This window comes from Geotrypetes seraphini, chromosome 7 (genome assembly GCF_902459505.1).
Source record: "Geotrypetes seraphini chromosome 7, aGeoSer1.1, whole genome shotgun sequence".
Taxonomy (NCBI): Eukaryota; Metazoa; Chordata; class Amphibia; order Gymnophiona; family Dermophiidae; genus Geotrypetes; species Geotrypetes seraphini.
Genome location: NC_047090.1, coordinates 67,097,503 through 67,119,014, shown reverse-complemented (window position 1 = coordinate 67,119,014; position 21,512 = coordinate 67,097,503). Strand labels below are relative to the sequence as shown.

Genomic DNA, 21,512 nt, shown 5'->3' with positions numbered 1-21,512 from the left:
AGGTAAAAATGGGTTTGGAGTTGGAGCTGGGGCTGAAAATAGGGGATATGTGAGGGAAGGAGGCTTTACTAGCACCCGTTAATGTAACGGGCTGAAACACTAGCATTATATAAGGTACTTATTTTGTAACTGGAGCAATGGAGGCCCAGAGTCACAAGGAGATGTAGTGGGAATTGAACCCAGTTTCTCTGATTCTCAGACCATTGCACTAGAGGTAGGTCTTGTCAGACAAATCTGATCATTTCTTGGACTGGGTGACCAAAGAATTGGATAGAGGGAGTGCGCTAGATGTGGTGTATTTAGATTTTAGCAAAGCCTTTGATAGTGTTCCACACAGACATCTAATAAATAAAATGAGTGCCCTCAGGATAGGCCCCAAAGTGATGGGCTGGGTCAAGAACTGGTTGAGTGGAAGAGGACAGAGAGGTAGTGGTTAATGGAGATCGCTCTGAGGAAAGGGATGTTACTAGTAGTGTGCCTCAAGGTTCTGTTCTTGAGCCTGTTCTTTTTAACATTTTTATAAGCGATATTGCTGAAAGGCTGTCAGGTAAGATTTGTCTCTTTGCGGATGATACAAAAATCTTCAATAAAGTGGACACCCCAGATGGGGTGAATAACGTGAAGAAGACCTAGCGAAGCTTGAAGAATGGTCTGAAATTTGGCAGCTAAAGTTTAATGCTAAGAAATGCAAGGTCATGCATTTGGGCTGCATAAACCCGAGGGAATGGTACAGTTTAGGAAGTGAAGAACTTATGTGCACGACAGAAGAGCTGGACTTGGGTGTGATTGTATGAGATGATCTTAAGTTGGCCAAACAGGTTGAAAAGGTGATGGCGAAAGCTAGAAGAATGCTAGGGTACAAAAAAAGAAATATGGCCACTATGAAAAAGGAGGTATTGATACCCCTGTATAAGATTTTGGTGAGACCGCATTTATAATATTTTGTACAATTCTGGAGACTGCACTTTCAAAAAGATATTAAAAAGATGGTTGCCTTTTGAAGCCAGGCCAACAAACAATTGTACTTTGAGGAGTTTTCTGAAAGTTTCTCTATCAGCACATTTCCTTAGCTGCCCTACCATCAAATTCCAATTTACCCCAGCACAATAAAAAGTCATTGCACAGGTTTCTACATATTTTGGATTAACATTGGCTTTTAACAAAGCTGAATTTTCAGAACGCACAATCTTTTGGGCTGATAAGTGGTCATCTTACTCCTGAAATACTTTTGAATTGTACCATACAAAAATTGATAGCAAATCATCACAATCTCATATTGTACTCTAAAAGCCACTGGCAGCCAGTACAGTTACTGAAGCCAAGGTGTAATATGAGCACATTTCAATGTTCCTGTAAGATTGGCTGTAGCATTTTGTACCATTTGCAATGCCCTGTACCTTGTCTTAGTCACTTCAAGATACAGGGCATTGCAATAGTCATGCTTCGACAGGACCATTACCTAAACTACATTGCGAAAATCAAAGGATGCCAGCATCAGATTCACTCGATACAATAGATGTATTTTTGCAAAACATGTCTGTACAGTCTTTGCCACTTGATAATTCATTGTAAGATCTTTTGGGTAACTGAAGTATTCCATCTATTGTGTCTATTTTTTTTCTTTTGTAAGCCACATAGAACTTAACGGTATTGCGGTGTAAAAGTGAGTTTTTATGTTATGTTTTTTATGTTTATATGATAGAGACATTTAAATACCTACGTGGCATAAATGTGCATGAGTCGAGTCTCTTTCATTTGAAAGGAAGCTCTGGAATGAGAGGGCATAAGATGAAGTTAAGAGATGATAGGCTTAGGAGTAAGTTAAGGAAATACTTTTTTACAGAAAAGATGCGTGGAACAGTCTCCTGGAAGAAATGGTGGAGACAGAGACTGTATCTGAATTCAAGAAGGTGTGGGATAGGCACTTGAGATCTAGAGAGAGAAAGCGATAATGGTTACTGCGGATGGGCAGACTAGATGGGCTATTTGTCCTTTATCTGCCATCATGATTCTATGTTTCTAAGGCTTTTCTGAATTCTAAGTTAATTATATCTAGAGCACTTCCTTGATCTATTTCTCTGGACATCCAATCAAAGAATTCAATGAGATTCGTCTGGCATAATTTACGTCTAGTAAAGCCATGTTGTCTTGGATCTTGTAACCATTTGATTCTATGCTCAGATGCTCAAGGCCTAGCAGAAGAGGAGGCAAATCTTCGGGCACCGGCACCAAGCACAGGACATGCCGGTGCCAGTGCCCAGATGAGGGTAAGAAGCGTCGGGGGGGGGGGGGGGGGGGAGTGCCGGATTGTGGTGGGGGGGGTGCCAGATCACGGGGGGGCGCTTGTAAATCGAGCCCTCGTCTCGATCGTCGACTGTAACGCGGGGATGAAGGGCCCGCATTGCCTACCATTGGGACAAATGTTTTGCTCGTCTTGCAAAACACTCGCAAACCAGTGCACTCATAAACCGAGGTACCACTGTACTTAATTGTGGTGGAAAATTCTTATACAGAAGAGCACTTAACTCCATTTCCCTTCTGCCTCCCATTTCCCCTTGACCAGCATCTTCTCTTCCCCTCTCTACTCCTCCTTATGAACCACTTCTGTCCCCATTTTCTCCCCTATGATGGCCTCGAGCTTAAAAGAAAATTTTTCTCTGAGGAAGACTTCAGCATGGTCCTGTACTTACGATGCCTGCCCTATGCTCAATCCAAAGGGCAGGCAATGTAAGCACAGGCCCATACTGAAATCTTCCTCCGAGGAGGATGGGAAAAGTAGTAATTTAGCACGAGCCTGTGCTTACAGGGTGTGCACTGTACTCAATCTTCTTTTAAGCTCCTGGAAGAACAGGAACAGGAAAAGATGAGGGTAGCCCAGCAAGAGGAAGGTTCAAGTACAGTGTCACTGCCACTCGAATTTTGCCACCTTAGGTGGATGCCTTTTCCATCTAATGACAGGGCCAGTTCTGTGCAAAGAAACCTTGTCCTGTAAAAAACAGGATGCAAGTTCATAATCTTTGCAACCAAGGGACTATATAGCAGAAGAAGCTGGAGCTTGAGGAATATGAGGGGTAAAAAAAGAGAAGAGTGCTCCGTTTGCACTATGGGAGGCCAATTTGAGTCCCTTATGTGGCAGACTGGCTAGTGTGTATTAAAAAAAAACCCAACAACAGGTAATTTCCTTTTTCCTTCTCTTGGTCTCAATTTCCTTTGATATGTGGATGATAGTGCATATGATTTTACCTTTGCTGAATTATTGTTACCATATTTCTGTATTTCTAAAAATTACATTGCAATGTGATTGTATAAATTTAATGCTTGAAAATCAAAAATCAACAGGTACCTGTGATTTGCTTTTTTGTGTCCACATCTCTGGTTTGTTTCAGCAGCTTGACCAAGACTGGGATTCCATGTTGCTTGCATACTTCTGACTTGTTGTTATTGTCCTCAAACACAAGATTCCGTAGTGCAGCACATGCTGTTCGCTGTACCTCTTCATTTTCATTGCTCAGCAGTTGTACCAACTTTGCAATACCACCAAGAGAATAAACCTGAAAGAAATCCCCCCCCACAATGTCCATTTTTATCTAAATGTTCTCATTAACTGCCCTAATCTCTTGCCTTTGAAATGGAAATGATTGTTCTGCACCTATGGCATGATGGTAAAAGTAGACTCTCTATTCTCATTTGTTTGGATGTTGGGGGGGTGGAGGTAGAGGGGGTAGATATTTGAGGGCACTTTTACCAAGATATAGTAAGCATTAATGTGTGTGCATACCATAGCTTAAAATGGCATATTGTGGCATCCACAGTAATTTTGACATGCGTATGTGCTACCAACATGCAGTGGTTAGAGCTAGAGCCTCAGCACCCCGAGGTTGTGGGTTCAAATCTCATGTTGCTTCTTGTGACCCTGAGCAAGACACTTAATCCTCCAATGCCCCAGGTACATTAAAGAGAGTGTGAGCCCACCAGGACAGATAGGAATAAATGCTTGAGTACCTGAATGTAAATCACTTAGAGGGGCAAAATCAAAAGAAACGTACAAGTCCATTTTGGGCCTAAGTCGCTAGTTGCCCAAAGTCTGCAGTGTCCAAAGTCCATTCCCAAAAAATACGTCCAAATTTTTTTTTTTTTTTTTTTAAATCATTTAAGTATACGTCCAGCCATTTGGCCGGCCAGACCGCTAAGTCATCTATCTTTATACCCCATTCTCGTCCAAAAAATCGTCCAAGTCAAAAATGCCTAGAACAAGACCTTTTGGATGTGGGAGGGGCCAGCAAAGTGATGGACTGGACACCCAGACATGGCAACACATTAGTGGGGCACCTTACAAGGCACTGCTGTGAACTTTACAAAAAAGGTGCCATATACATATCTCACCACAACTCCCTTATACGTCATGGTGAGCCCCCAAAACCTACTAGACCCACCTGTCTTCAACCCCAATAGCCCCAGACTACTTAAGCCACCTCTGTACTGCTCTACTAGGCTTTTCTATGCCAGGTGCTGATGTTCTGGAGGCAGATATGTAAAGTTTGTATTAAGATTTTAATGGCGGTGGGGGTGGGGTGGGGACTGTACTTTGTGTTTGCAGTGGTTATCTGGTCACTTTGGATACCTTCTGGTTTTCAATCGCCTGGGCGGGCATGTCGGGGCCAGCGGCGTATATGCGCGCTGCTGCGTGCCCATGTAGCAGCGCGCTTGTGCAATGCAGGCCCTGACATGCTGGTAATCAGCAGGCAGCTGTCCAGCGAAGCACCAGTGACCGGCACAATTAGGAAGTGTTGCGGGCTCAGGCATTAGCGCACTTGTGCGCTGCGGACTCAGACAATCAGCAGGCAGCCATCTTATGGAGCAAAAAATACCATATTTCCGTTTCAATTATGAGCCCCCTTAAGCTATAAGTGGTATATAAATACTGAAATTAAAAATAAAACGTATTGTTTTGCCAAGGAGGTGTGGCTGGGGCTGGAGAGTGGGCATGTCTGCACTATTCAGCACAGCCAGATTTCTGCATGCTAGCTGATTAGCATGCTATTAACATATGCAGGTCCTCTTAGCCCATTATATATGCTTTATCTTTGCAGGTAAGAAACTAAACCAAACAGGAATATTTTGACAGGGTGACAGGCCTGAACCCTGAGAAATTAAACTGCTACTACTTTCAGAGCACGGCACAGAGTTTCAGATAGCATTTAGAAGGGAGGAGGAACCAGCTTTGAAGAGGTGTATAAGTCTATTACCATGGGTTGATGATCCTAGCTCAGGGCACTGGGTCTGTGAGTCTTTATTGTTATATTGTTTGTCTGTATTGTCTAATTTCTATTGTTGGCTATTTCTACTTAACCTATTTGCAGTTCTCTTCGCCTGGCCTCTTTGCTATCCTATTGAATTGTAGTTTCTTTCTAAAAACTGTATTCCTTTAATGGTTGGAATTGTACACCACTGCGATGGTTTGTCCAGTGGTGGTATATCAAATAAAGTTGAACTTGAAATATTCACTCCTAGGAAATAACTATTAACTGCTTTTGATAGAAGCAAATCAGTCAAATATTTAAAGAGTCCCTGGATAGAGTTTTATGAATAGGATGGGACTAAAACTCAGGTGAGAAGTTTATGCTTCTCCAATCAGAATGCTAATTCCTCAAAACACTGCAGGGAAACACTGACGTCAAACCATGATGATGTCATTGTTGAGAATCTATAAAAATTGATGTGACTCCCCCTAGAGCAGACATGCCAAACTCTGGCCCGCAGGCCAAATCTAGCCTGCGGGGTACTGAAATTTGGCCCGCCAGCCAATTTCAAATTTCCCCCAAAGCTGGCCCGCCGGTACAAACACCACATCATTTGTAGGTTCACACGGCCTGCAGAGGGATCGCTGGTCGGCAGTAGCGATCCTCTGCAGGCTGCCGTAGCCTCAGCTGCATGTTCCCTCTAGCGCGGTCCTGCCCCTCCTCTTGACGTACGGGACCGTGGGCAGCCTGCTAGGATTGCTACTGCTGACCAGTGACCCTCTGCAGGCCGCGTGAACCTACAGATGATGCTGCGTGAACTTGCAGAGTCAGGTCCCAAGCAGACCTACAGCTGAGGAAAACTATTTCTGGAGTTTCCTAAAGGGAAGGAGAGAGATCAAGGAAGCCCACAAAGAGAGGCCCACATTCCATTTTCTATTCATTTATTACAATGGTGTGTCCAGGAGGCCTCATGCATTCCAGGGAACAGTTTTTATTATTTCAACACCCAACTGCCTGCATGCTTCTCAACTTTCTCTGCCCTCATCCCCACTCCTACTCCCAAGCTACCAGGCCCATGCAGTTATATTATTGAATAATACCGGTAATGCACAACACCCTCTCATTCACCCCTGCCTCAACAAGAGCACACACACACAAAATCAGAACAGACTGCCTAATCCCAAATTTGACACCCCACCCCCACCCCCCGCCTGTCTAGGACCTAAAAGAGAGAAGTAAAGTCTTTTTTTATTTATTTTGTTTATATCACAGAACTGGCGTGGGGGTGGAGAGGTTGTAATCCTATACTTCTGCTAAGACTAAGGGGTCTTTTTATTTAGTGCAAGCAAAATCGGTTAGCGTACCTTAATAAAAAGACCCCTAAGTACCTAAAAAAAAAAAAAAAAAAATTTGGCCCGCAGCTTAGCCTTTTTTTCAGATTTCGGCCCTTTATGTGATTGAGTTTGACACCCCTGCCCTAGAGTGAGTCTTGTTAGCCTCGCTGGAGATCTGCAGGATGCCAAAGGCAGAGCTGCAGAAAGAGGAGTTGCTTTTAATCAGGACTGTGGCACCCATTTTGAATCCTCGTGTCTTTTCAAACTTAATTGCTTATTCTAGATTTTGACATTTCTCTCGGCTACAATGTCTCCAAATGGGTTATTTCTATGCACAAGATAATGAACCTCACTTCTAAACCAGGTTATGTGAAGTCTCTAGGAAGGTTCTTTTGTTGAATCTTGAATCCTGAAATATCTACCCCGCTGGTCATAGCCTACAGCCAAAGCCCCTAGAAGGATTATGAAAGCTCTTGCCTAAGTATTCACTACTATGAAGAGGCAGATTGGTATGTTTATAGGTCACAAAGAGCTCTGGAATTTAATACATTAATAAAATGCTGTTATATGGAGAAAGAATTTAGATTCATAAGGAACTGGGGACATACTGGAAAAAGAGGACTCTATTCTGTTGTGAGCAGCTCCACTTTAACTGGATGGAACTTGATAGCTGGCTTTAAAAATAAAAAAATAAATAGTGCAGCTTGTCAACTGACCAGGAGGAGTGTGTGGTTAGAGCTACAGCCTCAACACACTGAGGTTGTAGATTCAACTCCCACACTGTTCCTTGTGACCCTAGGCAAGTCACTTAATCCCCCATTGCCCCAGGTATATTAAGTAAAGTGTGAGCCCACCAGGACAAATAGGGGAAAATGCTTTTGAGAGCCTGAATGTATATAAACACTAGAAAATAAATAAACAGCAGAAGTTGATGGGGGAGATGAACATGGTTGAAAGCCTACCTTATCCTCATCCTTCTCAATCTATCTGCTGCCTTTGATCACCACCTACTCCTCGATATGCTGTCCCCGCTGAGATTCCAAGGCTCTGTTCTCTCCAGCTTTTCTTCCTATCTCTCCCATTGCACTTTCAGTATATGCAATGGTGGAGCCTCCTCCACTGCTATTCCACTGTCAATTGGTGTACCTCAAGGCTCTGTCTAGGGCCCTCTCCTTTTCTCCGTATATACCCACTCCCTCGGTGTACTGATCTCCTCCCATGGCTTTCAGTATCATCTCTATGCTGATGACTCCTAGATCTACTTCTCCACACTCTACAGGAATCCAGGCCCAAGTCGCAGCCTGACTGTCCAACGTTGCTGCCTGGTTGTCTCACTGTCATCTAAAACTGAATAAGGCCAAGACTGAGCTCCTTATCTTTTTACCTAAATACTCCTTCCGTCCCCCCCATTCTCTATTTCTGTGGATAACACTCTCCTCCTCTCTGTCTCATCAGCTCACAAACTCAGGGTCATCTTTGATTTCTCCCTTTCCTTTTCCGCTCAGATCCAACAAACTGCTAAAGCCTGTCGTTTCTTTCTCTATAATATTACCAAAATCCAATCTCTCTTTGCCAAGCATACTACCAAAACCCTTATCCACATTATCATCATCTCTTGCTTAGATTACTGCAACTTGCTTCTCTTAGGTCTTCCGCTCAACCATCTCTCTTCCCTTCAAGCCAGGCAAAATTCTGCTGCACGACTTATATTCTGCAAGAACTGCCATAATCACTCTCCTCAAGTCACTTCACTGGCACCCCATCCATTTCTGAATACAGTTAAAACTTCTCTTACTGACCTATAGGTGCACTCATTTGGCAGTCCCTCAATATCTATCCACACTTATCTCCCCTTATGCTTCCCCCCACCCCCGTGAATTCCATTCATCGGGCAGGTCCTTCCTATCCATACCCTTCTCCTCCACTGCCAACTCCAGACTCTGTCCCTTCTATCTTGCTGCACCATATGCAGTCATTATGGGGTCCTTTTACTAAGGTGCGCTAACTGATTTAGCATGTGCTAACACATAGAATAACGTTACCTGTGAGGTGGCTAGCACGTAGAATGACTTTTAGCAATGGTTCAGGAACCTGCAGTACTGAGATACTACAGGTTGATGAATTCCATGATAAATCAAAGTGCTGTACCTTGATAACTTCCCCCCTAAGGTTTCCATGTACAAAACTGGGATATGCATGTCAAAAACCAAGCACAAGGAGGCAAGGTCTGGCTATGTTTTGGGTGGGACAAGGACATGGCAAGTTAACAGACATTTGCTCCCATTTCAGAAGGGACTAAGGGAGGAATTTATCAACGGGTACTGACTTAGCGCACACTAATTGCATTAGCCTGCGTGCACTAACAATTAGCATGCTAAATTCTAAGATAAGAACATAAGAATTGCCATGCTTGGACAGACCGACCAGTATACTGTTTCCAACCGTGGCCAACCCAGGTCCCAAGTACCTAGCTAGATCCCAATTAGCAAAACAGATTCTATGCTGCTTATCCTAGGAATAAGCAGTGGATTTCCCAAGCCATCTCAATAGTGACCTATGGACTGAAGGCCAGCCAGAGGAATGCCTCTTCAGAATGGTAGGCCTTCCCCTTCCTGGTGCATCCTAGGATGCAATGAGGAGGGGCCTAAGGCCCTGATTGTCCCAGGCACCTAAGACCCCTCTCATAGGAAGGATTTTAGGCAACTGGGCCAACCGGAGTCTTAGACCTCCTTCCCTCTGGCCGGCCTTCTTATTAAAGGTACAGGGAGGGGGTCCGGGTGGACTTTGTAGGGATGGGGGTTCGGGGGGGTGCCAGCAGGAGGAAGTGGGCATCCTTCCTGCTGTGGACTGTTTAGGGGTTTGCAACAGGAAGGATGGGCATCCCTCCTGCTGCAAACTGTGTGTGTGTGTGTGTATGTGTGTGTGTGGGGAGGGAGGTTCAGGGGTGGCTGTGGGAGGGAGTGGGCATCCCTCCTGCCGGCTGACTTGTGGTGGGGTTTCCTGCTGTGGCTGCTCAGTTGATCGCAGCAGGGAGATTTTGCTGGCCTAGATTTCAGGCACCTATCGCGGCCCTAGAGAGACACCTAAGGCCCCTTAAGCTCGCCCCCAAGACCACTTCTGGGTGAAACCACGCCCATGCCCAGCCTTGGGTGAGCTTAAGCGTCCCTAGGTGCCTTCCTGCACCAGCAACGGACACCCACAGTGTAGGCAGCCTGCCTCAGGTTGGTTTTTTTAAATGTGCATCCTGATTGGCTGGTTAGACAGTGGTAGGACACCTACCACTACCTACAATCGGGATGCCATTTATAGAATATGGCCCTTGGTATCCCTTATTGAATTTCTCCCTAAAAGTCTATGTCGTAAAAGAGCGATGTTCCGAGTTACATATGCTACCAAGCACATTTAGGTTTTGGCAGATTGTTCCTATGAGCAGCTCTCCACTAGAGGAATTAAGGGAGGTAGTGTGACATCTCAGTTCTGACTTCTATATCCTTTCTAAAATTGGATTGAAAATGTCATAATTGTCTTACTCTTCATTCTTCCAAGATTCAAATTTGGCGATTTAATAACAGTTACTCACCTTGGCTCTGGCTGTAGCTTTCAGGAAACACTCATGCTGAATGAAGGATGCAGCAGCACAGATCCAGTAAGGAGAGACAGTTTTATTGTCCAGTAGACTCACTGCTCGCTCGAGAGTCATGTTCACCTCCAAACTCCTACAAAAGTCAAGAAAGAGTGTTAATTCTAGATGCAAAATTCCACTGTAACACGTGCAATCTTTGAGAATTTGTGAGCTTTTTACAGATGGAACTATGGAAAAGAATTAATAGAAGGTTGAAGCCCCATATCTTCCTTAAAAGCATTTGTAATCCACTGAACATATAACATTGGATAATGTATTTTTGTTTTTTAAGCTAAATGAGTAAATCAACTTTTTTGTATAGTTGAATTTATTTCTACTTATTTCTAATGTGCGATTTTGGAACTGCCTGCTGGATTCTGTTTACAAAGAAAAATTCTGCAATGAGCTTTCCTATGAAAATTCCACCAGCACACAATATGGGAGCACACAGTACCTATTTACTTAGAAACATAGAAGCATAGAAACATAGAAATAGACGGCAGATAAGGGCCACGGCCCATCTAGTCTGCCCACCCCATTGACCCTCCCCTACCTTTCTCTGTGAATAGATCCCACATGTCTATCCCATTTGGCCTTAAAATCAGGCACGTTGCTGGCCTCAATAACCTGAAGTGGAAGACTATTCCAGCGATCAACCACCCTTTCAGTGAAAAAGAATTTCCTGGTGTCCCCGTGCAGTTTCCCGCCCCTGATTTTCCATGGATGCCCCCTTGTTGCCGCAGGACCCTTGAAAAAGAAGATATCTTCTTCCACCTCAATGCGGCCCATGAGATACTTGAATGTCTCGATCATGTCACTCCTCTCTCTGCGTTCCTCGAGTGAGTACAGCTGCAACTTATCCAGCCATTCCTCGTACGGGAGATCCTTGAGTCCCGAGACCATCCGGGTGGCCATTCTCTGGACCATTCTCAGTCTCAGCACATCCTTACGGTAATGCGGCCTCCAGAATTGCACACAGTATTTCAGTGGGCCTGATTCTCTATTTAGATGCCAAGTTCCTTCCAACCCTGTTGGTTTCGCCAGGCACATGGTAGTTGTGAATAACCCTCTTCTCAGATGCATGATCCTGGCAGCTAAGGCACCACACATGTGAGAATATACTGCCTGCTTGTCCTACCGCCGTCTAACAGACCAATCGGGACACGTTTTTCTTCTACAAAAATCAATGTGATGAATGATGCCCACAATGTAGGTGTCTGAATCGCACCTACGGAAGCATCTAAGCGCACCTGTGGATGCCTAAGGCTGGCCAAAGGCCACAAGTGGCCTTAGGTGTCCATAGGCGTGCCTAGGTGCGAGTCAGATGCCTTAAATTGGATTGGATTTATTGCATTTGATATACCGCTTGAACATAGTTATTAAGCAGTTTACAATACTAAAATATAGGCATTGAGCTACTCTCTCTGTCCCAAACGAGCTCACAATTAGAGAATGACACAGTGACAAAATTCATCACCGTTCCGGTCCTCGCGGATAACTGCGGGAAACCATCTTCATGTCATTCTTTAAGGAGAGAGGGAAGAATCAGAGTATGAATGGCCACAACCACTGACCCTGCCTGGGAGTGTAACGCCTCTGATATATCAAGGGCGGTCGAGAAGGTCGAGACTGAGCAGGTTTAGGCTTGGGACGAAGGATAGACTGGAATGACTTCTCATGGTCCGACAGCTTCTTCGTCACGGTCTCGATGGACTCATCAAACAAATCCACACCTGCACACGGGTCGTTTGCAAGCCTGTCCTGGAGGTTCGGATCCATATCAATGGTCTGAAGCCAAGCCAAGCGACGCATAGCCACGGAACAGGCGGCAGCCCGTGCCGAGAGCTCAAACGCATCATATGAGGATTGCATCAATTGAAGACGCAGCTGGGACAGCAAGGCGACGACCTCCTTGTATTCAAAACGAGCTTGAGAGTCGATGTAAGGCATAAACTTCCGAAGCACTGGAAGGAAGAACTCCATTGTCTCAGCACCTGCACATGATACTTTTTCACTGTTCTGGCAAGAAAAGACTATCTCTCTGCATTCCAGTCTCGGTCTCTCCACATTGTCATCTGACATGTCTGTGTCCCAGCCTACCAGTCTTTCACTCTCCTTATCTCCCTACCTTGTGATCCTTGGTCTGCCCCCTTACTTGTAAATTTGCTCCCCTACCACTCTATTTTTCAATCCTTCAGAACAGTCTACCACCAGGTTTTATTCTTTCCCTATAGAGGCATGCCCATGTTCCTCCTAAACTCAAGAAAGCACACTTGGATTAGAGGTCTGAACGGTGTTTCAAAACAGCGCATGAATGTCTGGTCGAGGAGCTTGTGGAAAGGCAGGCGAAGAGACTCAGCAGGAGGATGAGGCAGATGCATGGTATCAAGGTACTCCTTGGAGTAGCGGGAACCTGAGTCCAAGGTGATGTCGAGATCATCCACCATCTGCCGCAGAAAAGATGAAAAAGACAGCTGGTCCGCCAACACAGGATGCTGAGACGGACTCGAAGAAGTCGAGGCCTCCTGATCCAAGGAAACATGGGATCTACAAGGAGAGAACGACCTGATGGTATCCTCGAACTTCGGGCCCGGAGGAGGCGAGACATCCGAAGATGAATATACCATACGAGGAAGCTTCTTCTGAGGTGAGACTGTAGAATGTCTGGACGAATGCCTTGAAGAATGCCTGGAGCGGTGCCCCCCACTCCTCCTCGAAAGGGACCTGGAACGACGATGCGAAGATGGCTCCCCAGAGGCCTCCAACGAGTATATAGGGCTGGAGGCCATAGAGCGAAGAGGAGGGTGGGCCGACGCCTCTCGAGCAGCCTGCCACGGGTCGGGAGATGGCTTGGCAGGCAAGGGGCTCCTGAAGAAATCCTCCTGACGACACCCAGGGCTTCGACTCCTCGGAGGCAAATCCCAATTGCCCCTGTCCGAGGCGGGGATGGGTTCCAGAGGCGGCATTTCACTAAGCGAAGCATTCCTCGATGAACTTGCAGCCAAACGCTGAGCATCTTCGCCTAACAGTGAGAGCGAGCGGCGAGGCGGAGGAGAAGGGGGCGGCATGCCCATGCTGGATTGTGGCAAGCAACTTGGGCCCCATGGTAGTCATGAGCTCGATGAATTGGGCTTCCAGGATCGACCGCAGCGAAGCCGACAAGGGGGGAGCCGCATCCGAAGTGTGACCCCCTGTACAGTCTTCGCGGTCCTATGTGGTCAAGTGCTTAGAAGCCTTAGGCACCTTAAGAACCACTGGGGGAACGGTCTGAGGAGGTACCTGATCTGAGGAGACCGAAGAAGGCACCGGAGCAGGAGGCGGGGTCAAAACCGGAACGAAGGAGGCCGGTTTCAAAAGACCCAATGCAGCAGGAGCAGATGACGACTTCGCAGGCGAAGGCGAAGTGCTGGTCGAAGCCGAAGGTTCCTTGGAAGCTTCCATAGCGAACATCGACTCCCACAGGAAACAGCGACGCTTGAAAGCACGTGCTGTTAAAGTGGAACAAGGCCGGCACGATTTCGGAAGATGTTGAGGCCCGAGACACTGTAAACAGCGTCGATGCGGGTCCGTCAACGAAATCGCGCGCTGGCACTTGATACACTTTTTAAAACCGGTAATAGGCCGAGACATAGGCCGAAAAAGCTCCGCCGCTAGATCGAAGCGGCGGGGCCTCAGCCACGCGGCCGACCCAGTCGAATCTACAGAAAAAATTTATTATTTATTTTTTTTTAAATAAGAAAACGACAGAATAAAACACACGATTAAGAGAAATAAACTCAAAACCGTGAGCACTAGAAGGCAAGAACAAGGGTTCACTCAGCGCAGAGAGTTGAAGCAAAACTTCTCAGCTCCGTGGAAAGAAAAGAACTGAGGAGACACGCCCAGTGCATCAGGCGGGAAGGCACTCGCGCATGCGCGGTGCGGACATCTCAAAACTTCTGAAGTTTCTTCAAGCAAGTATGCTTGTGAGATGTCCGCATCGGGGCTCTGTCGGATGACATCACCCCTAGTGAGAATACCTGCCTGCTTGTCCTGGGATAATATATTATACCACTTCTATCAACACTTGATTAAAAAAAAAAATAATAAATGGGACACTTATTATTTATTTATTTAAGAGTATGTGAAAAGTTATAAGCACATAACGTGGTTTAGTAAATTGGCCAACATATGACCTAGTTTAGGGCTTCTTTTACAAAGCTGTGCGGCAAACACTCCGACATCCGTTAATTCCCTACGGATGTTGGAGCGATTACTGCAGCAGCAGCCGTTAGCACAGGTTTGTAAATGGGGGTGGGAGGTTACTTACTATTTCCTGCCAGTCCAAAACTCTGGAATCTTACCAATGAAGATCTTTATTCAATAAATAGGCAGAGAATGGGGAAATGTCTTATGTGAATAAGGCACTGAATGAGAATAATATACCCCCCAGGCAATAGCTGAGCTTACTGCTCGAAAGACAACATTAAAAATAGGAAATCCTGCCTCAAAATTCTACCGATGCATTGTCGTGTTTTAACAAGTACTGAAGGATCACTGCGGTCTTGCTTTGAAAAAAAAAATAGAAAAATGCTAAAGAAGGCTATTGTACATAAAATTGTTGGTTGTTTTAGCATTTTTTTTTAAGGTAATAATTTTAAAAGATCCTATGTGCTGGTTATTCTAGTCCTGTCATGTTCAACCGATGCCTCTTAATCTTCACAAGTATTATGTTGCCTAGGAAGCATTTTTCTCTACAGATCTACATTTTAAAATCAAATGGGCTTCGTTCCACTAGAAAAAAAAATCACTTTACAACATGGAAGAGGCTCCCATAGACCTTTGTTTATTACATGTCTATTTTTTCATATTCAGCTTCTAGTTTTACATTTTTCTGAATCCAAAAGACTTAAGGGAGGCAACTTTGGGCTCCTTTTACAAAAGGTGCACTAGCGTTTTTAGCGCACGTACTGGATTAGCGTGTATTAGCCGAGAAATTACCACCTGCTTAAAAGGAGGCAGTAACGGCTAGCGCGCACAGCATCCAAAAAAAAACAAAAACCCCCCCAAAAACTATTTTTCTTACAAATTTTTGGGACTATTAATGCCATCATTCTCGACAGTGTTCCTGCTGCCTTACTGCTCTCGTTGTTAAACACCTTTCTGTGTTTATGCCACTCTTGTAGCTGCCTTACTTCTTACTTGCTCTCTCTTGGTCCCTTGCTTCACCTTCACTCAGCACCATGGGTTGTGGATGACTGATCGGAAACTCTTGGATTAAGGTGCAAGGATAGCAATTGAATCATTCTTTGCTTCAGTCTGGTAAAATGGTGGAGGAAAATAGGCCAAGTGTTGTTGCTTCCATTTCTGCTGCCTTAGAAATAGAAACATGATGGCAGACAAAGGCCAAATGGCCCATCTAGTCTGCTCAACCGCAGTAACCATTCTTTCTTTCTCTCTCCGAGAGATCCCACATGCCTTTTGAATTCAGATAGTCTCTGCCTCTAACACCTCTGTAAAAAAGTATTTCCTTAGATTACTCCGGAGCCTATCACCTCTTAATTACTCAGAACTTTAAGGTTTTGATGCACCTGTTTCTGTTGCCCTATTCTTCACTTAGGAGCCCTTTTATTAATGGGCCATAAGACTTAATATGTGCTTACTGCAAAATGCATTAAAGCATTTTACTCTGATTTGTAATTTCCTGCAGGCTAAGCACACATTATTTATTTTTCAGTAATATTTTTTCAGATGGTTGATGCCATGGGAGAGGAATGAATATGGAAACATTATTCTGGCAGTACATTATGAAAACACATGCTATCTGAATAACGCAGACTTAACACAGGAGCATGTAGTACCTCCTATCGGTAAGTGTTCCCACTTTAATTTGCACTTACTGCGCAATAATGACATTAGTACATGACCTGCAAATAAAATTATTATTATTATTTTTTTTTTTTTTACTTTTTATGAAGCCGCATTAGCATTTTTTTAATCGCCAACCACGGCGGTAAAAGTTCCGATGTTCATAATATAAAATTTCTATGAGCATCGGAACTTTTACCGCCGTGGCTGGTGATAAAAAATGCTAACACAATTTAATAAAGGGGGGGGAAGCCTTATTTTACTAATGCGTTAACTATGGGTCTTTAGTAAAAGGGTCCCTTAGTGCCTTAGCTATTTATTTATTTTAAAAATTCTATACCGTTTACAACTAAACAGTTAACAAAGTACACATACATAATCTTAAAACATAGTAAAATAGACATACAAAGAGGTCTTAAAATTCATAGCTAAAAATGCTAGCATAGCTTTGCAAAGAAATGGAGCTTAAAACAGATAAAAGTTAATAGTGTGTCATGGATAGAGATTAATATCGTAACTGGGGATCATAAACAGTTCATCAGGTTTACCCCCCCCCAAAAAAAAAAAAAAAAGTTTGACTAAAAGAAAGCATCAACAAATAACTGGGTTTTAAGCAATTTTCTAAACATACCCCTCTCACAACAATTCCGTATCTGTCCTACCAAAGAGTTCCAAATCTTAAATCCTGCACAGCAAAGAGTCTATTGCCAGTATCGACCAACCTTGGATTCACAGTCATCTTCAGCAGAGCCAAATTCTCAGAATGAAAAGATCGTTTTGGAATATAACTAGATTTTTTAATCAATTCTGGAATATTTCTGTACAAAAATTGGTGACATAAGAACATAAGATTTGCCGCTCATGGGTCAGACCAGTGGTCCATCGTACCCAGCAATCTGCTCACAAAGCGGCCCTTAAGTCAAAGACCAGTGCCCTATTTGAGACTAGCCTTACTTGAATATGTTCTGTTCCAGTAGGAACTTATCCAACCTTGTCTTGAATCCCTGAAGGGTGCTTTCCCCAATAACAGACTCCGGAAGAGTGTTCCAGGTTTCTACCACTCTCTGAGTGAAGAACTTCCCTACTTTTGTACAGAATCTTTTCCCTTCTAACTTTAGCGAGTGCCCTCTCATTCTCTTCACCTTGGAGAGAGTGAACAATCTCTTTTGCTCTACTAAGTCAATTCCCTTCAATATCTTGAATGTTTCGATCATGTCCCCTCTCAGTCTTCTCTTTTCAATGGAGAAGAGGCCCAGTTTCTCTAGCCTCTCGTTGTACGGCAACTCCCCCAGTCCCTTAATCACTTTCGTCACTCTTCTCTGGACCCTTTCCTAGCATTCTGTTTGCCTTTTTCAGTGCAGCCACACATTGCACGGACGGTTTCAGTCACTTATCTACAAGTACTCCCAAGTCTCTTTCCTGGGGGCTCTCTTCGAGTATAGCACCGGACATCCTGTATTCGTACATATGATTTTTGTTACCGACATGCATCACCTTGCACTTATCCACGTTGAACCTCATTTGCCATTTTGCGACCCATTCCTCTAGCATATTTATGTCTCTTTGTAGGTCTTCGCAATTCTTCTGTCCTCACTACTCTGAATAACTTTGTATCGTCCGCAAATTTAATCACCTCACTCGTCGTGCCAATTTCTAGGTCGTTTATAAATATGTTGAAGAGCACTGGCCCGAGCACTGAATCCTGCGGCACTTCACTTGTGACGCTTTTCCAGTCCGAGTATTGTCCATTCACCCCCACTCTCTGTTTCCTATCCGCTAACTGATTTTTAATCCACGTGAGTATATCACCCTCGATTCCATGGCTTGCAATTTTTCGAAGTAGACATTCATACGGAACCTTGTCAAACTTTGTACTGTATTCTGAAGGCGACTGGAAACCGATGGAGTTTTTGGAGATGAGGCAAGTTTTGTCCACTCCAAGCATGGAATAAAATCATTACTTCATGTTATTTTTCTCTTCTCACATTTACAATTCCTTTTTTTTTTTTTTTTTATGAATTTTCAATATAACAATCAAGTATAAACTTGTACAGAAAAGCAAAATTGAAGAAGCAAAAAATATAACATAATACAAAACAAGAAATAATTGTATCTTAAATCTCACTCAAGTCCTCTATTTAGGATCTAAGATTCAAAATAAACGGAATTTAAGTAATCAATTTAAAGAAGAAAAACAGTTATAGTAATTCTGTGCTAACAGTCGTCTATCTTTTTTATCCATCCTGAGCTGGCTCTTTCTCCAGTCTTGACAGTGATAGGAATGTTGTCAGTTGAGATGGTTCAAAGAAAACAAATTTATGCAATTTATAATAGACTATACATTTACAAGGATAACGAAGAAAAAAAGTAGCTCCCAGGGCTATTACTGCTGGTCTCATCAGAAGAAATTCTTTTCTCCGCTTCTGTGTGTCTCTGGCCAAATCAGGAAACATTTGAACTTTTAGTCCCAAAAATTCTTTATATTTATTTTTGAAGTATAATTTCAATAACCATATCTTGTCCATTGTAAGAGCTACTGAAAGAAGCAATGTTGCCGGCGTAGCTACTTCCCTATCTGAGGATTCCAATAAAGCTGTAACATCCAAAGGCTCTTGATTAAGTTCTTTAACATCCTTAACAGGAAGGTAGTACACCTGAGTTAGAGGTGGTATAGCAGATTCAGAAATTCCCAATATTTCCGTCAAGTAACGAGTAATCATTTCTCTAGGAGTCACTGTTGTAATCTTAGGAAAGTTAATTAATCTAAGATTATTACTTCTTGTGGTATTTTCAAGTGACTCTAATTTCCTTCTCAAATTGGTGTTATCTTTAATTAAAGCCTCCTGTATAACTTTTTGGGAATTAATATTCTGTTGTTGATTTATAATCTGTAATTTATTTTCAGTGGTAGTTTTCTGTATTTCCATGATATCTTTATCATACACTTTAAACCGTTCCTCCACTTGATTTAATTGGGATGCTATAGTTTTAGGAATAGTAACTACCAGGTCCCACAGAGCGTCCAATGTAACCTCCTGGGGTTTAGTTATCTGAGGAAATTGAAAATGTAAAGTCTTATGCTCACCCACTGGCAAGTCTTCCAATATCTGTCCGGACTGGGCTGTTCCTTCCCCCGTAGATGTCCTGTCCTCGAATTCCTTATTCAGGTTTCCCAGAGAAATCTGGAGAACCGATTCTCTGTCCCCCGGACTGATCTCTGCTGCCTCTAGAGTAGGAAACACTCCGACTCCCGGAAGTTCCCCCTCCCTCGGGGAACTAGCCGTTCGTGGATGCGGGGGAGGTGCTCGGTTATCAGGGCTAAAGGTGGTTTCCAGCCCCAAGGAGGTCTGCTGCACGCCGTTTTCCTGCAGTGTCTCCAGCGGGGGTAGCCCTGATCCTGCCGACGTTCCCTGCATGCGCCTGATAATTTCATCAATGTTGCCGAATACGGAGGACTCTGAGCGCCGCGAGGCCCCAGCGGTGCTTTTTCCTCTCCGCTTAGGCATATCAAAGGTAAGAAATCAATTTAATACGAGAAAAAGTATCCAAATGAGAAAACTCTCAGGAGCTAGCGCACAGCGTTCCTATACCGTCGCCATCTTGGATCTGTACTCTCACATTTACAATTCCGATATAGACCGCCATCTCTCCAAACTACTGACCAAGATGACCAACTACAAAACATTCAGGAAAGAACTGAAAATTATGCTTTTCAAAAAATTTGTCAAATGATCTAACTAAAACCTTATAAACCCTTCCCTAGATCCCATTGCTCATGCTATCCATCAATTCTTGTAAGCTCATTCTATCAACTTTGTAAGCTCCCTGGGAATGCCCAGACCATTCTTTATGTAAACTGCCTAGAACTGAAAGGTATTGGCGGGATAGAAAACTGTAATGTAATATGATATAAAAATTGTATTTTTTATATATAAGAATGTGTTTGTTGAGAAGTAATATAATATTTATTTAGTGCATTTTTTTCCAAATACAGTATTATGCCATAGCACACTGGTTTGCCTAAAGTCTTAATCACAGAATACATTCACCACAATTGCCTGTGCCTGATGCTCAGGACCAGCTACTTACAGAGATACAAGACACCATTTAATTGTGTAGGAACTCCTTTCTGCCTCACCACAAAATTAAATTTGCTGATGACGCAACGTTGCTCAAAGTTGTTAAATCGCAAGAGGATTGTGAAAAATTGCAAGAGGACCTTGTGAGACTGGGCATCAAAATGGTATATTTTGATTCTTTCTCATTTAGACTACTGATGCAATCATTGATTTTGAGTTCCCTGAATTATTGTAACATCATTTATCTAGCCTCCAGCAAAAAGAATATCAAAAAGTTGCAGATCATTCAGAACACTACTATTCGGTTGATTTTCAGCTTAGAAAAAAATGTGATCATGTAACTAAATTCTACTAGAAGCTACGTTGGTTCCCACTTGAGGCAAGAATATTATTCAAGTTAGGTTGTATCTGTTACAAGACATTGTTTGGGCTTAAACCTGATTATATTATTGATTACTTTAAATTTACTGACAGAAAATGTTTTTCTCAGCATTTTAATTATTTACATTTCTTACTGTAAAAGGTTGCATATACAAAAAATTTTCCATAGAATTTTATCTTTTCAAGCTGGACCATGGGATAAATCCTTTTCTGTCCTAACAACAAACTCCAACTCCTGTATGTATTTCCTTTAGAAAAATACTAAAAGTGAAAAACGTCTAAAAAACCGCCAAGTTGGCACTTGGACGATGATAATAATCGAAATGGCTTTTTAGATGTATCCAGTGACTTTTTAGGCTTCCGAATCTCGCTGTGAGCTGTGGCAATTTTAAAGGAGTAGTTAGGGCGGGATGTGGGTCAACCTAGACTTAGTCATCCTACAGGGATAATCGAAGGTTTGACAAGACTGCTCAGACGGAACTTATACGTTGTGAGTTAGATGATGGAAAGACACGTGTAAGTGCCCAAAAGATATCCAAAGTGACCAGATAACCACTGCAAGGACAAAGTAAAGACCCACACACACTCCCCCCATGTACACCGACCCTGTTGCACCCCCACAAAGTGCAGAATATAAATGTACATACCTGCCTATGGAACATCAGCACTTGGCATAGGAAAGCCTAGTAGAGTTGCACAGAGGTGGCTTAAGTAGTCTGGGATGTGGGCTAGTGAACCATAGAGAGAAGGACCCAGGCCCATTAACCCCCTCTCCCACAAAATCCTACTGTACTGCCATATAGGTTGCACCTGCAGCCATAAGGGCTATTGGGGTTGTAGATAGGTGGGTATGGTGGATTTTGGGAGGCTCACCTTGACCTATAAGGTTGTTCTGGTGAGATGCTTATGTGGCACTCTTTTTGTGAAGTTCACAGCAGTGCCCTGTAAGGTGCCCACTGCTCTCTTGCTATGTCTGGGAGGCCAGTCCATCACAATGCTGGCACCTCCC

General features: G+C 43.5%; 1 protein-coding gene across 2 annotated transcripts in view; it reads right to left on the bottom strand.

Moving 5' to 3' along the window:
• PKP2 (plakophilin 2) overlaps nucleotides 1–21,512 on the bottom strand; it is a 222,113-nt gene that overhangs the window by 90,402 nt on the left and 110,199 nt on the right. For both annotated transcript variants that reach the window (XM_033952694.1, XM_033952693.1), the window contains exons 4-5: nucleotides 10,155–10,290; nucleotides 3,344–3,551 (exon numbers count right to left, since the gene is read on the bottom strand). In XM_033952694.1, coding sequence (XP_033808585.1) covers nucleotides 3,344–3,551; nucleotides 10,155–10,290 — 344 coding nt within the window. The remainder of the gene's footprint in view (nucleotides 1–3,343; nucleotides 3,552–10,154; nucleotides 10,291–21,512) is intronic.